Source organism: Rousettus aegyptiacus, unplaced genomic scaffold, assembly GCF_014176215.1.
Source record: "Rousettus aegyptiacus isolate mRouAeg1 unplaced genomic scaffold, mRouAeg1.p scaffold_m13_p_6, whole genome shotgun sequence".
Classification (NCBI taxonomy): Eukaryota; Metazoa; Chordata; class Mammalia; order Chiroptera; family Pteropodidae; genus Rousettus; species Rousettus aegyptiacus.
Genome location: NW_023416309.1, coordinates 54,661,343 through 54,676,746, shown reverse-complemented (window position 1 = coordinate 54,676,746; position 15,404 = coordinate 54,661,343). Strand labels below are relative to the sequence as shown.

Sequence of the window (15,404 nt, the reverse complement as noted above, 5' to 3'; positions counted from 1 at the left end):
CCGGCCAGCCCTGCCTGCCTGTCTGGAAGCCACCGCCCGGGCCTCTTACCTTCTGCTCCAGCGTCCTTTCCAGAGCGTCCACTCGCAGCTGCTCCTTCCGCAGGCTGGCCTGGTAGGCAGCCTGCTCCTGCTGGGCCTTGCCCCGGACCTGGGCGATCTCAGCGTTGGCCCTGCGGGAATGGGGGCGAGGGGAGGATTCGGAAATTATCCTCCACCTCTGCGGATGCCCCCCATCTTCTCCCTGCCAGCTCTGTGCTGGGGGACCCGTCGGGCTCCAGCTCCCACCAACAAAGGCCCAGCACCGGAGCGCGCGAGAGCCCCTATTCCGAACCCTCACTGTCATGATGCCGAGGTGCTTTGAGTGGGTGCCCTGGAAATTACAACGTGCACCCTTCGCTTATCGACGTGCATGATCACGGAGCGTGCACTCGTCACAGACTGTGCTGAATTGTGCTGAAGAAGCGACTCAATGCCACGGGTGCTGCTGGAGCCCCCAGCCTGCCGTGGGAGCGGCCCCGGCCGCGTTACCTGTCCAGCTTCTCCTCCGCGTGCACCTTCAGGGCCTGGTACCTCTGCTCCTCCTTCTTCACCCGGGACAGGTACTCCTGCGCACACTTCTTCAGCACCTCTTCATTCTGACACGACAGAGGACAGGGGTGGAGCCCACGGAAGGCATGCCGACGAGTGCTGGGGACCCCAAGAGCTCTGTGGTGAGGGTGTGACCTCAGACGACCACGTCCGACTCCCCGGCCTGCAAGGACGGCCTTCCGGAAACCCCGCCACCTCTCCCCGCCGGATCCGCCGTCTCCCGCCCCACCCATCCCGAGCACAACGCACCTTGCGGAAGCCCTCCAGGACCTCCTTCATCTTCTCATATCTCCTGAAGAGGTCGGCCAGAGACTTCTCCACGGAGTTCAGGTCCGCCAGGGCTTGCTCCTTCTCCAGCACCAGCTGCTGGACCGTCTGGTGCGAGACCGACTTCTCTCTCTGCTCGTCCTCTGGCAGAAGAGACAGGAACAAAGCCATGGAGCCCATAGAACCTGGGCCTGGACTCAGGGGCTGGCAAGGCCTCAGTCTAACCAGTGGGCATCTCAGACTTGGGAGACCCTCGCCCGAAGCCCACCCGGACTCCGCCTCTAAAGGAACAGACTCCGCAGCCCCTGCATCTCAAACCCGGACCTGTGCAGTAGCAGATGGGATGGGTGATAGCTACTATTCTTTGGTCTGATCAGTGCAGCCCCGTAAAAGTCTACACTGCGGACCCCAGAGAGCCCATCTGGTTGTTGACAGCAAACAGAGAGATCTACAGGTGAAAAAGAAAACATCGCTACTGAGCTTTGCATTGGGCAAGGTTAAAAGGTCCTGTAGCCTGGCCTGTGAGGGGCTGGCCTTCCTAATTGTCACCAAAGGGATGGCCATTGGAAAAGAAAACGGTTTCTTCATCGTTAAAACACCCCATTAACCCGAAGTCCACGTCATTGTCACCCCCAAAACTCTGCTCCACACGGAAAGGGGTATTTTCTCTGATAGAGCAGGTGTCTTAATTCTGAGAAAAGTGGAGCTATTTCTGTCCAGGTGAGTTTCTCGGTTATGTACAAAAGGATCAAATTCTGGCCCCGTTCAGAGTGGCTGGTCCTGGGGTCAGGGACTGCTCTGTCCTCAACCCACCTCTGGGCCATCAGGTGCTAACACTCTGCCCAAAGGCCTTGAACACGTTTACGGGTAAGGCTTTCTCTGAGCACGCTGTGTACCACGGCCCCTTGCCTGCACGGGGCCGGCTCCTGTATGCCGACCTGGTGCTGCCGCAGGTGGGTGACGGACCTCTTGTCGTGGTGTCTGGGAGTCTGGTGACAGCAGGGAATGGGGAGGAGAGACGTCCCTACTCTGAGCTCCCGCGGGAAGGGCCTCCGCGCGCCCGCCGCTCCGATGGCCCCAGGTCGCCGGGGAGGGGGCCGCCCGCTGCCCGGAACGGCCTCCGAGGGCGGCTGCCACAGGATGGGCTTCCGGAATCCGGAAATGACGACGGTCACGACAGCACGGCGGCGAGCATGCCGCGCCGCCCGGAAGTCTACACCGGTCGCCTCCCTCCTGCTCGGAGCCCCCCAGGCGCCTGGGAGTGCAACCCCCAACCCCCGCACCTCTGTCCTCTGGCCCCGGGGCTCGGCGCGGCTGTGCCCTCTGCCGGGAGCGCGGGCCCCAGGTGACCTCCCCAGAGGCGCCTTCTCTGAGCATCCGCGGGAGACACCTCCTCTCCTCTCCCTATCCTCAGATCAGACGTGGGTGTGCACGTGTGTGCACGCACACATGTCTGCTGGCGGCCCATCTCCCCCGGGACGCACGCCCCGCAAGGGCAGGGTTCTCAGTCAGTTTTGTCACTGCTCTGCCCTAGGGCCCATGGCAGTGGCTGGCTCACGGGACACTCAACACGAGGGGCGCCTGGAAACAACCCGAGGCAGGTCTCTGATCTGCATTTCGCGGCAGGCGCCAGGGTTGGAGAAGCTAAGTCGCTTGTCCGCTGAGGAAGCGGCAGAGCCAGACCCGAACCCATGGGCGTGCTCAGAGCTACGTCTCTGCTCGGGCTTCTGAGTAACAGACCTAGAAGGAAGCAGCTCCCTCAAAGGCAGGGAGAGGCTGCTTTGGGCGCCTTCCCCCAGGTCGGCATCTTGCTGTGCCCCGCAGTCGGGCACCTTTGTGTGTGCCCTGTGGAGGGAAGAGGGTGCACAGGGGCCCCACCCTGGTGTCGGCTCTGGCCCTGACATAAACTCGCTCACAGGTCCTGACTCTAGGAGTCCTAAGGTCTCATTTACAAAATAAGGGGTCTTCCCACGTGAGCATGCATCCAAACCAGAGGGCTTTGTTCAAGCACAGACTGCTGCACCCCAATTCAGTAAGTCTGGGTGGGGCCAAGAATTTGTGTCCATGACACGTTCCCCAGAGATGCTGAGGCAGCTGGTCCACGGGCCATGCCCGGGGAACCGCAGGCCTCAAAACTGCCCGCTGTCCCTCCATGCCTGCCCCTCAGAGCCCCACAGCAGGGCAGAGCTGAAGGCCCCAGAGCCACAGTCCAAGTGCCCGGGCTCAAGTCCTCGCTCTGCTGTTCCCGGCTGGGTGGCCTGGGACAGGGTGTCTAACCCCTGAGCCTCAGCCTCCTCATCTGAACGGGGGATCACAGCACTTGTCTCATGGCCTTTTGGGGAAGAGTGAACAAGAAAATGTATAGAAAGCCTTTAACGCACAGTGAGAACCCAGTTCGGTGACCCGTCATCGACGGCACCGCTAGCACCCCCAAGCTGGCGAGCCGCCGCGTCGCGGTGACCCATGAAGGGGGAGCGTAACGTGCAGCAAGCACAGAGCCGCCAGCGGCCTGCGCGCCCCATCCCGACTCCTGACGGGAGGGGCGCCCCCACGTCTCGCCAGCGGTCGGATGCCCCTCATCCTCTGGGTTTTAGCTGCTTTCTCAGTTCTCAGCACGTCGTACAACGCACGTTCCGGGCTGGTGTGAGGTCATGTACACATCCTGCCTGGCTTGGAAAGGGGTCATTTATCAAACGGCGTTCATCTGATTTCCTGGATCCAAGGCTCGGTCCGCCTCAGAGGTTCCCATTCCTCCCCCACACAACCCTCGTGACAACGGAATTTCCCCGCTCCCAAGAGGCCGAGAAGGCGACAGTGCCGCTCACAAATCTTGTTGTAAATTACAAATGCAGTTAGGTTCCTCAAATCAGGAAATCAGCCCCAAACCCAAGATGTTTCAGACTCAACCACAAAATGATATCGTGAAGATTTTCTGGCTTTTCCAGGCAAAACATATTAAACCATGTGGGGATGCAGCCAATACACAAAAGCAAAAGTAACGAAAAAAGAAAAGTAAACAAACAAACAAAGGTTGCAATGGGCAGGTGTCAAATTAGGTGAAAAGCATTTACTTACCGGGCTTGCCTGTTTGTTTTGCAAGCAAAGGGCAAGAAGCAACAGAAAATGGAAGCAAAACAGATAATCAGGGCAGTTGTTAGAAAGCAGGAAAAAAAAAAAATCAATTCGCACCGACCCGCAATGCAGAAAGCACAGAGGTCTCTTTCTGATCTGAATTCTAAACATTCACGACTTGAACATAAAACCACCTCTTTAGGAGCACGGGACGAGAACGGACCGCGACGGCAATACAGATGTGGCGCGGACGCGAAGCCCGTGCGGTGGTTAAGCGGAGGCCGCCACGCCGGGAAGGGCTGCGGGCGGGTGGGCGGGACCCACTCTGGTCCTGAACTGCCCAGCTCTCTGGGCCTCGGGTTCCCCTTCCACAAGGAATGCTGGTTAGGTGAGTGAAAATGAATCCAGATGAGAAACATGGTAGTTTCTTCCACACGCGGAGAGACGCGTGGGTCACCCGCACGGAAGGCGCATCCCGCCCACAGCCACCGCGGGTCCCGGCTGTGCTGCAGCCTGCAGTCAACCTCCTACGAGGACACGAGGACCTCGTCGTCTACGGTGGCCCCGACCCGTGACCTGCAGTAACGATGGACGGATGACAACCACAGATGCGCCCCTTTCCGCTGAGAACCAACTCTGGAAAAGCAGACGGTGAGCGAGGACAGGGAATGAGGGGTGGACACACGGCGAGGCGCCGCCCTGAGGGGCCACGCTGCTCCCCGCTAGGGACACTGCAGGGGTCTCGCGGAGCAAACTGCGAGACCTGCAAACACCCTAAAATGAAGACATCCAAAAGGGGCAGGTTCCCAGCTCTTAAAGCGAGGGACCCTCTCAGCCCGATACCAGCTCCCTGGGGTGGGGGGTGGGGGAGGAGAGGCTTGGAGTGCTGGGGGGCAGCGGTGGGCGTGTGCGGCCGTCGGGGGGCTCCTTCCACACAGACCGTCTAGAACTGAAGCTGCTCTTCTCGCTACTCTCGCCAGCTACCAGGCTGCAAGGAAAGCGTCAGAGTCGAATAAGCTTTCTCCCGCGTCGAGGACAGGCCACTCGTGCAACGAGAGAGATTCTTCACTCTCTTGGTTTTCAAGAGGCGACGTCTTGTATCAAAATTGCCAGCCAAGCAATGAAAGATGCCTCTGGGCAACCTTCTCTGAGTAGCACGGGCTCCTGGCCTGTTACCCCCATTTCGACACTGGCCTAAACGTCATCACCAAGAGCGAAAATGAAAACATATGACTCTGAGACATGGAAGGACGTCTCCAGACGAGCCACCGGAGGTCTGAGTGGCGTTTCCACAACCCGAGGCTCCAGGAGGCCAGAAGGCTGTGCTCAGCTTGCCAAACGCTGTATATTGGAAGACATAAATCCTTCACCCTGGCCACGTTCACCAGCAGTTTCAATTCCAAGAGCTTTTTTTTTTTTTTTTATCTTATCCATACGTATTCATAAATTCTTACACCAATTTAATAAAGAGGTTTCATTTGATAGAAAGCAGACACTGTGAGGCTAATCCTTAGAAACACCCAAATGGGCTTCCCCCTGAGCCTTTATTATATGGCCTTTATTATAATAAATCAAATTTAAGGGTGCTTTGAATGGAAAACAATTGTCAGCCTCTTCAGCATTCCCAAGGCTGCTCTCATATTTACCTTGGGAGAAGCCAGAGGTGCGGTACGACACACATCTACACGTTTGAAAGAGACGGGTCATCTGCTAGCACAGTTTCAAACTTGGACACAGAAACCATGGTTCGCAGAGAGCTGGGGTTTTACTTCATATATTTGTAGGAACACGAGATTTTTATTAAAAACTGGTGTCACGGACCTAAGCGAATAAATAAGCAGGAAAGCAAAAACCCTGCCTCCCCTTAGAGTCATAACATCATTTTTGCATCATGATCATTAGTATAAAAAAAATTTGAGCTTGGGACTTCTGCAAAATCCTTTTCATTACAAAAAAAAAAAAAAAGGCTCAGGGGTGTGTAACTCGGCACTCGAGGCCTTGTTTCATTGAGAGCCAAAGCGGCCTCCGGTCTTGCTGCCAGGACGCTGTGTCGAGACGGGTTCCGAGGCCGTGCCCCACCTCGGGGAGAGAGCACTGTGATCAGGTGACAGGGACTGCCACGTCACAGGGGAAGCAGGGGGGCGGCAGCTGGACGGCCACACGCTCTACGACCTTTGCCCTGGACCAGGTATGAAGGCTGAGGCGGGTATTGTGTCACTTGAGTTTAAACTACTTTAGAGTTTAGGGGTTTGATTCCTAGTCTCTCCCCCAATCATTCCAGGAACGAACACAATCTCTTTCTTCAGGAGGTGGGCAGTCCTGGCCGGGTCACGTGATGCCCACTGAGGTGACTCCCATGGGCATGGAGGATGCTGAGGGACCTTCTAGCAGATGTTTCCAGAAGGCCCCAGGCTCTCTGCTCTAGACGGCTGCCTCCCCCCGCCCCAGAGGGACCTCACGCTCTAAGGGGAGCGTGCCCTGAGTCTACCTTCCAGGCCCCCCGTAGCTGAGAACCCTCAGGCGGGCCTGAGCCCCCGACGGGCAGGACACTCACCTATCATCTGAGCGATGGTCTTCTCGTACTCGGCCACTATTTTCCTGCAAGAGAAGCGAAAATGTGTTGGAACCGCGACCACAAAACGGTTTTTAATTTCACACGCGGCCCACGTGCTGGGCATCGTCGCCCTGCCTAACGCGCAGGGGACAAACAAGTCCTATTTGTCACGGTCACCCCACTTCCGCATCCGGATAGGTTCATTTTCCTAGTGGATCACCCTGGACGCCACGCCCTGGTGCCGACCCTCAGTGTCACCCCCCCATTGCCCACTGATAAGAAACAGGAGGCCAAACCGTAAGCCGGACAAACGAGGCCCTCTGCCACCCGGGCCCGGTGTCCCTCAGCCAACCCACGAACACAGTGGCTCAGTGACAACAAACGAGCTCCTGTCTGCTCGGGGCTTTCTCACCGCCAGGCCCCTGCCCGTGCCGTTCACGTCCCCTCTCTATTTCCTCCCACAGTCTATCTGATTCTCAAGGTCCAATTCAGATGTTATGTCCTCCAGGAAGCCTCCCCTGATTTCTCCTTACAACTCCGTAACATTTTATCTGAATCCTCTTCCGAAACAACTCATTCATCAGGCATCGGAGTACATGACTGGAAGCTTCTCAAGGACCAGGGCCACCCCTCAGTCACCTGTGTTTGATGGGGTCAGGACGGGGAAGCGGGTTAGAAAGAATAGCACGTCCTGGGTAGCCGCAATAAACCGTAGCTGCACAAAAGCACTAAGGTCCCCTGCTTGTGTGAATGCCTCACTGCTGCCCCCAGGTGGGAGAAAAGGCCTCCCCCTGCAACCCCGTCAATCTTCTGGAAAGAACCTTTTGAAGAAGACTTGGATAATGGAGGTTTCACCTACATTATCCACTAATTATTCTCTGCAAGAGAACCAGGAGCTGCTAACCACCAACACACCCAGTGCCCTGAGTTACAGCTGACCTTGCCTCTCCTGGCTGCGTGACTTGGACTATGTCAGTAATGAACCCTGAGGGCTCAGCTTACTCCCCAGTACAGCGAGGATGACCCTAGACCCTGACTTTCAGGGCTGTGGGGGAAGTTACATGAGGCTAAAAGGGATAATAAAAGCAGAGTGCGTCCTGCAAAGTCTGAAGGCCTCGCAGCTGCGGGGCATCTGTGCCTGGCTTCTCGATGGTGGCCCCGGTCAGTGCCTCGCCCCAGCGCAGACCCACAGTAAGAAAGGTGACCATGACAGGAGCCCACTGGGTTCTTTCTGAACCTTACACAGAAGAACTCCAGGTTTTCTGGGAATAAACACCTCCCAGTGACCCAGAACCAGCAATTGGAGATGGATCTTTGTGGCTGCCCTGTCCGAACCCATCACCACTGAGGACAGAGGCTGGACCACAGCAGGCAAGGGCCGTGCCCTCTCAGACGTGCTGGGAGGCCGGAAGCCGCAAGCTGCTTCCGGTGAGCTGTATTTTCATCTCATCCTCACGATGACCCCAAGAGGCGGTGCCCTCTCTGTCCCCAGAATGGCTGATGGAAATATCGGGGCACAAGGCCATTCAGGAACCTTCCCAGGACCCCAGGACCCCTAAGTGGCAGGGCTAGGCTTCGAGTCCAGACACTGGACTCAGGAGCCTTGTTCAGAGCCTTTATGCTCTGCCGCCTCTGGGCACTGGGATTTACTCCTCTTTCACAGATGACAAGTCAGGCATAGAGTTAAGTGACAGGCCCAGATGCAGCTGGGAAGCAGAGCTTGAGTCTTCCCCAGTCTGGCTCCAGAGAGTGACCAGGGCTGCCATCTGGGCCCTCACTACACCAGTACAGCCTGCTGGTGACCCTGAAACCCTCCCATACCAGCGAGTGAAGAGCACCCCCTGGGGCCTTCGTTTTCAGTGCGGGGAACAACTAAAGCCACCCTGTTCCTTCTCCCGTCCCCTCATTTAAACAGACAGATGGATGACAGACAGATAGATCGATTGATCTGAAAATGCAATGGCAGGACCTCAGTTTGAATGCGAAATATGACAGTACGATACCCTCCAGCAGTGATCCCAGAGTGCATCAGCAGGAAGAAGGAGCAGGAGGATTTTCAGGAAAAACTACTTAACTGAGAAAACAGGAGCTGTGATTACCTAAACTGTCTGCCTGCTGCTTAAAACGGTAGTCAGGAACGCATTTGATTTTGGTAATAACCTAGCTCCTGTCATTGCAATTAAGTGCACTATAAAGGTACGAATTCTTCAACCACTAAAAAAAAAAATCACCCATTCCTTTACTCTCAAGCTTTGAGACTTAAAAATGAAGCCAATTATGGACTTTCAACATAGCGCCCGATCTTCCGCCTTGTTGAAATGATGGTGCTCTGATCCACATCGTCTCCCGCAACTGGAAAACCCGAGTCCGTCCAGCTCGTGCTGCCGAAAGGCAGGGGTGTGAGGATCGGAACCGTGTTCCTCCCTGATCCCCGCAGCGGTTCTCAGACCTGGCTGCAGCCAGAATCCGGACCGTGCCGACTCAGCCAGGATGGTCAGGGCAAAGGCGTGGGCAGAAGTGGCTTTAAAAACGCCACTGGCGTTACAGCTTTAAAAACCACATCCCAAGGGTAAGTTCTGGCCCCAAAGACAGTTTCTTAGTTTCTAAGACTATGATAAAAGGAAAAGGGAAATATAGGGAAAAAGAGACATTGGAAGTGAGAACGAGGGAGCCAGGCCGCTGGGTACGGTAGGAAGAGTTTGGGTTTTGGAGTCGGAAAAATTCACGTTCTTCTAACCAGAAGCTCCGGGACCGTGGGCAAGTCGCCTAACCTCTCTGAACCTGCTGCTGTCACATGGAGCTGACAGTCCCTTCTAGAGGTCCAGGGAGGAGGGGAGGGGACAGGCAGAGACTGTGTGTCTCAGGCCAAAAGCACAGCACCTGCCATGGGGCAGGCACTTAATCCACGGCGGCGACCGTACGCCTGTTACAAATGCAGCGAATGAAAATAAATGTTTCAAGCGAAATTCAGGAGACTACACGTTTGTCCACTGAGATCGGAGAAATTAATTACGTTATAACCCTATGAGGACTCTTGAGCAATAAATAACGAGGCAGAGATAGTTTATGAAAAATCCGTCCATGCTAAGTTAGAAAAGAGTTTAGGACCATGGATATTTCCGCTTTCCATTCCTGAGGATAAAGGAGCCTATAGATACATTCATGCATTCGCCATCAGAAATAGAAAATTCTGGAAGGATTCACGAGAAACAGTACACAGAGGCCAACTGAGGGATACGGAACTGAAGGCTGAGGAGAAAGGAGATTCGATTTTCACCGTACGTTTATTTATTGCATTATTTAACTCATGCGCATGTTTAATCACAGCAACAGATTAAAAACACTTGCGAAAACATGAACCTTGGCGATAAAGCACAGATTACTGTCAAGAAGGCACTGAGCGCGGCCGCACCAGGCCCAGCTGGTACGAACCACAGGTACCCGAAGCCCCAGCTCCACCACTGACCTCATTTCCATCACTTCCCGCCGGCTTTCTTCGTATTTGTCTTTCCACTCGGAGACCTCTCTCTCCTTGGTTATAATCTAGTATCAAGGAGAAGAAGAGAAAGGTCAGCCCCGAACGAGGGAATTCGGATCTGAGCCATTCACGGCCCGAGACCAGAAGACACTGAATCAAGGTGGAATTAAAACTTCCTCCGCCAAACAATAACTGCATTCAGAGCACCACCCCGGGCAGGACACAGAAGCCAGCCGGATATCAGCCCTTCGTGATGCCCACGGGGGAATGACTCCGAGGCGTGTGCTTTTTGTTACAAATCAAATAACGCCATAAAGGCTCGTGCGACACCGTGCCTCAACACCGTGCCTCGGAAGATCAAAACACACAGTCTGCTACCCCGTCTGAGTCCGAAGACGGGCGTGGTGCGATCTCTGTACTCCCATGCGGCAGAAGCCGCAGCTGGCCTCCCCCGGGGCGCACGCCCGCCACGGTACCTCTGCTCTGGCGATCTGCAGCGCCGAGTCCAGGTCGGGCTGCGGGAGCAGAAGGCCTGTGGGTTTCTCCACTTCCGCCGTCCCGATGCGGGAGTACAAGGCTGTTTTGGAGCTGGAGACATCTGCTGGGTGGGCAGCTTCTCTCTGTGGAAGGGTTAATTAAAAAAAAAAAAAGAGTCGCCATCCATGGTACAACAGAGAGGATTGTATTCATCCTCGCATGAATGGGTCGGTTGTATGGTTTTGAAACGGAGAACATCCAAAAGTATGAGAAAATGCTAAGACTCGAGAATGGGAGGATGGCGGATACGATCTATGGAAATCGATCATTTTGCACCTGCAGAGGCAAACAAAGGGGCTAATGGCACAGGGCTCCCCAAACCCCGGCCCTTGGAGTCGAGTGTGTCTGGTGCCAGCTTATCACTGCCATTTATCAGACGCGGAGGCGTGTAGGCACAGCATGGGAGAACCAAGGTCCTTCTCTGGCAGGCTCCACTTCCAAAACAAACACCTGACGTGAACGATGTTGCCTCCTAGTCGACACTGGCTTCGTTTTGACTAATGGCAGGTGTGATCTTTTTCTAAGATTGTCCACATTTCAATCTGGAGGGGGGGCATTTGTTCTGCTCCATTTGATAGGGTACGAGTCACAATGCTCACGGCTCACCGTAGCTGTCGACCAACCTAGTTTCTGGATGCCTAAGGAGGTATGAGTTATGCTGGAGCTGCCACCTTCAGTGTGTTGTGTCAAGGGAAAAACCGAACACTGGATCAATGACAATATCTGCATTTGCTGATAGGACCCTCAAGTGGTATGATTCCCCATGCCCCGCAACTGACACTGGTTTGAGTGCAGACAACAGTCACGAGCCTGCTGGGAAGGGAGGAGAAGTCTGTGGCTCCTCTTCCTCCCTTTGCACAAAATGCGCAGCAATTTCCAACACACTTGGAATGCGGTCGGTGTTAGAAGCATCATCAACCAGCGCAGCCAGGGGTGTCAGTCTATCTCTACTGAGAAAGAAACGCCAAACCGATCACACTCTCAGTCCTATTCATCAACCTCCTGGAGCTGTGGTGGTTGCCACGGCCAACCTGCACCCTGGTCACTAGGGCCCAACTGGCCGAGATACAATGGTGGCCTGCTTCTTGCGTGTGGGAAATTTATGAGCAGAAACTGAGCAGTGAACAGATCTCCATGGCGTGGTAGCAAGATCTGGGCCAGGAATGGTGAGGGCTCATCTTGGCAGCACAAACGATTTAAGAACTGACAGTGCCCGAGAGGCGGGTGCGCCTGAAGGTTGGTAGTTGAGCAGGATTTCTCTCTCCAGTCACGGAACAGGCACGCTCCCTCCACCACAGTGTCAAGGAAAAGGAACTTGAGACAGCTTAGAAAACTCAGGTGCAAGTTTAATGGATAGGACTGGAGGTTCCCGAGTTAGGACCAGTTAGTTGGTGGTTCACATGCGGGGTGAGCGTGATGGTTAGGTTGTCCTAGAAGTGAGCCTCTGTTGCTTGGGTTTCCTTACCCCCTGCCTGGCTTTGAGTACTTGGGCTACCTGTGACGTGGGGCCCGGACGACCACCACTGGTCCGAGAGGGGAGTAACCAGACCCTACAGACGTGCTGACATGCCAAACAGGATGCAATGATCTTTCCAAGTCCTAAAGAAGCCTCTTTTCCAGAACACAGTTGGCAGCCCACAGGCGTGAGCAGACTGACCTCTCAGAAGAAAGACGCCACCGACCGCAGGAGAAAGCTTCTCCCACGTACGGGTCAATCTCTGCAGTTTGAAATGGGTTTTTTTTTTTTTCCCCCCAAGGTCATAACTGTCATGTGGGAAACTTCTCAGGGAGTAAATGGAAAATTACACTCAGGCGTCGACTCAATATCTATACTTATGGATAAAGTTCCTAAACACAAAATTCTAAAGAGGATTTAAACAGAAAACGGCTCCTGTCGCTTTTCAAGTAAAATAATCTGTTCTTTGAAAATAAACTAGAATAGAATTTGAAAATGGAAAGAATAGTAGATACTATCTAACTCGTCCTAGTGCTTCCGAAGATGGAAAAAAAAAAAAAAGAGGATCTGAGCGATTTGCCAACGGTTTCCCAGGCTGAGATTCAGTTTGGACCCAAAATAAACCAGCTCTCTGAAGCACAAGAGAAAACGAATTAAAACTAACTTTTTATCATACTGGGCAGAAACTAAACACGGGTGATGCAGGAGGAATGAACGATCCTGAAGCTGCCCAAAGTCCTTTGTAAAACAAGGGAATGAAAAATGAACACGATAACGAGCTTTCTGAGCACACGCGAAGGGTGACTACCACACACAGTGATCCCACACCGCTTTTCATTCCGGCCACCTGCTGTTTCCAATAAAGGAGCAGATGACTTCGGAATCCCGTTGAATGATGACCCCAAGGATCTGCGTGGTAGGACAACTCGCTGTACGTGCCCGGGTTTTCTCCTCGCAGCCAGGACTTGCTTTTATCTGAAATTAATAGGTTTGTCTCTTGCTGCTATTTTAAGATCAGATTTGGATTAAGCTTTGTTTCTGTCACATAATCCTCCACTTGCTACTTGAGAGGAGCCAAAAAGCCACTGGAATCACGAATTAAAACGTGAAATGGCCAGGACTCAGAGAGCAGGGGGGCCTTTGGGCCCAGTTTCCAACCCCTCAACCCATGGCCTCAAATCTTGGCTCCTGAGAGGAACCCTGGGGACTGTCACCCCAGGTCAGATCGACAGACCTCACGCCTGGGGTCCCCCTGGCACTCGCCCAGGCCGACAGTCCTCCTTGCGGCCAATTCCATGGTGCCAACCCTTAGGGAAAGCTGCTGCTTCTAGGATTGAGGCAGGATCCCTGTCCCCAGGAGCCGGGCCAGGAAGAGCAGTCCAAGAGGAAGACATAAGTGTGGGGACTTGAGTCGAGGTCGGGCGGGGAGACCCCAGCAAGCTGAGCCAAGGTCACGAAGGGAGGACAGCGGCTGGGCCCCTGGGGGGCGTCCGGGCCACATGGAACCAAGATTGGGCAAGACAGCACCTCAGGCCAGTGCCGCCCCATCCAAACTTGACAACAGGCAGTTCTCAAGCTCAGGACAGATCGAGGAAGGCATCCCGCAGGAGGCGCCTCCAGCCTCCGACTGGCCGCTCCTTCCCACCGAGTCACGGCGTGGCCTCAGTCCTCAACACAGGCTGCAGGCAACGAACGACCACACGGTCTCAAAACTGGCAAGCCAGCCGAAACCCACACGCCAGCCCTCGTCACCGCCCTGCAGACTGTCCTGTGGCTTTCGGGCATCGTGTTGCTCAACGCTGGGGACAGGTGGTGGTTTCTGGACATGGTGTGAGACAAGGCGCCTGTGATGTGGGCCGCTGACCAAGAGGACAGGTCGCCCAGACCCGAGGGCTTCTCCCATGCCGCGAGGCCCAGGCACCCGCCCTCATGGGCCAGGCCTCAGGGGGATCAGCACCGGGGATTAGCACCCCTTCCCTCGCAGTGGGCCTGTTTCTAGGACTTCTCCCGCCCCGCCCTCGAGCTGGCCACTTACATGCGCCTGTTCCCAAGTCACCCCAACAACTCCTTCATTCTTTATATTAGGTCCCTATCACCCAAAGTGGGGCAATGGCTTTAGGCATCACAACCAGTATGTCACATTCACACATTAAATTGACCCCCATGCGCACCGCACCCCTGCGCAAGCTGTGCAGATGGGACATTTAGGTCCTGCCTCCCCTGGTTCAGGGTTAAATTCAGGGCTGGCACACCGCACAGCCTGCGGTCCTGCTGGGACTCCCCCCCCGGAGGACGCGACCTGTTGCGGTCCGGCCAGGAGCGTGTGGGAGGGACGCAGGAAAGAGCTCCAGCCAGACACCCCAGACCGAAGGTCTTTCCTCATCGGTCCTGTTTTCTGACCGAGGCAGAGGGGACCCCGCTGCCACCCCACAAAGGCTGGGCTGGCTCCCGGTCCGAAGGGCAACGCAGGCTGAGGGCCACCAGGAGTCACCCCCGGCACAATCCATGCTTCTTTTCCTCCCCTTGGGAGGACTCTGTTTTCATTCCAAAGATTTTGATTTCACTTCAGTGTTGGTGACAGTGACCGTTTAAGCCCCTGCTGCCGAAATGGCGCGGCTACGGCACCTGCGGCCGAAACACACAGGCAGAGAAAAGAGCGAACTGGAGATTCGGCTGCTGTTTTCCTTCTGTACGTCAGCGGTTCCCAGCGGTGTCACGTGTGTCTACGTGAACAAGGGCCAGCTACAGGCAAGAACATCTACTTCCTTGGGCCAAGGTCGCCAGACGACAGACGCCTTACAAAAGCGGTACAGATAGATCACTGGGGCAGGGAAAGCCGGTCCTTACGCCCCAAGGTGACCCGCCCCACGGGATGTTTCTTTAGCTCCTCTGAAACCCAGGAGGCTGCGGCTGGGCTGCCTCTCCCACCCACGCTCAGCAGATGCGTGGGACAGTATCTTCTACATCAAAATCAGGACACATGGCCTGAGAACAGTCTGTAACTGACAGGAAGCCAGCCACCGGCCGGTGTTCGGCAGTCGCCATCTCTGACGCGTTTGCGGGGAGCAGGCGGTGGGGCACCCTGGAACCCTTCGTGCTCAGTCTGAACGAAACGAAACTGCTTATGGGGCACGTGCTCCATGCTGCCTCAAGTTTCTGGACAGGACTATATGCTGGATTTTTAGTAGCCAAACTTTAAGCAATTCATTCTGCCTTTAAGCTACAGCCCGAGAATATCAAGAAATAAATCTAACAGGGGTGGGGGCGGGGGGCAGGGTGGGGGGCGATCCTCACTGGTAATGCTTTCCAAAGACCTCACTTTCATGGAAATTCCACCCAAGTTTATGGGTTGGCAGCAAGAACAAGGAGACCAGCAATCTAAATGTCCTCTCGTCCTTGTCCTGGGTCCCGGCACGCCTAGTCTGGACACCCAGAGTGACAAGCTTCTCTCC

The 15,404-nt window shown here is 55.0% G+C and overlaps 1 protein-coding gene across 7 annotated transcripts in view; it reads right to left on the bottom strand.

Moving 5' to 3' along the window:
- The window catches only part of TACC2 (transforming acidic coiled-coil containing protein 2), a 176,283-nt gene that overhangs the window by 4,045 nt on the left and 156,834 nt on the right, over positions 1 to 15,404 (bottom strand). For all 7 annotated transcript variants that reach the window (XM_016149087.2, XM_036223910.1, XM_036223909.1 and 4 more), the window contains 6 exons: positions 10,436 to 10,579; positions 9,948 to 10,024; positions 6,482 to 6,525; positions 838 to 998; positions 529 to 635; positions 50 to 170 (listed from right to left, as the gene is read on the bottom strand). In XM_016149087.2, coding sequence (XP_016004573.2) covers positions 50 to 170; positions 529 to 635; positions 838 to 998; positions 6,482 to 6,525; positions 9,948 to 10,024; positions 10,436 to 10,579 — 654 coding nt within the window. The remainder of the gene's footprint in view (positions 1 to 49; positions 171 to 528; positions 636 to 837; positions 999 to 6,481; positions 6,526 to 9,947; positions 10,025 to 10,435; positions 10,580 to 15,404) is intronic.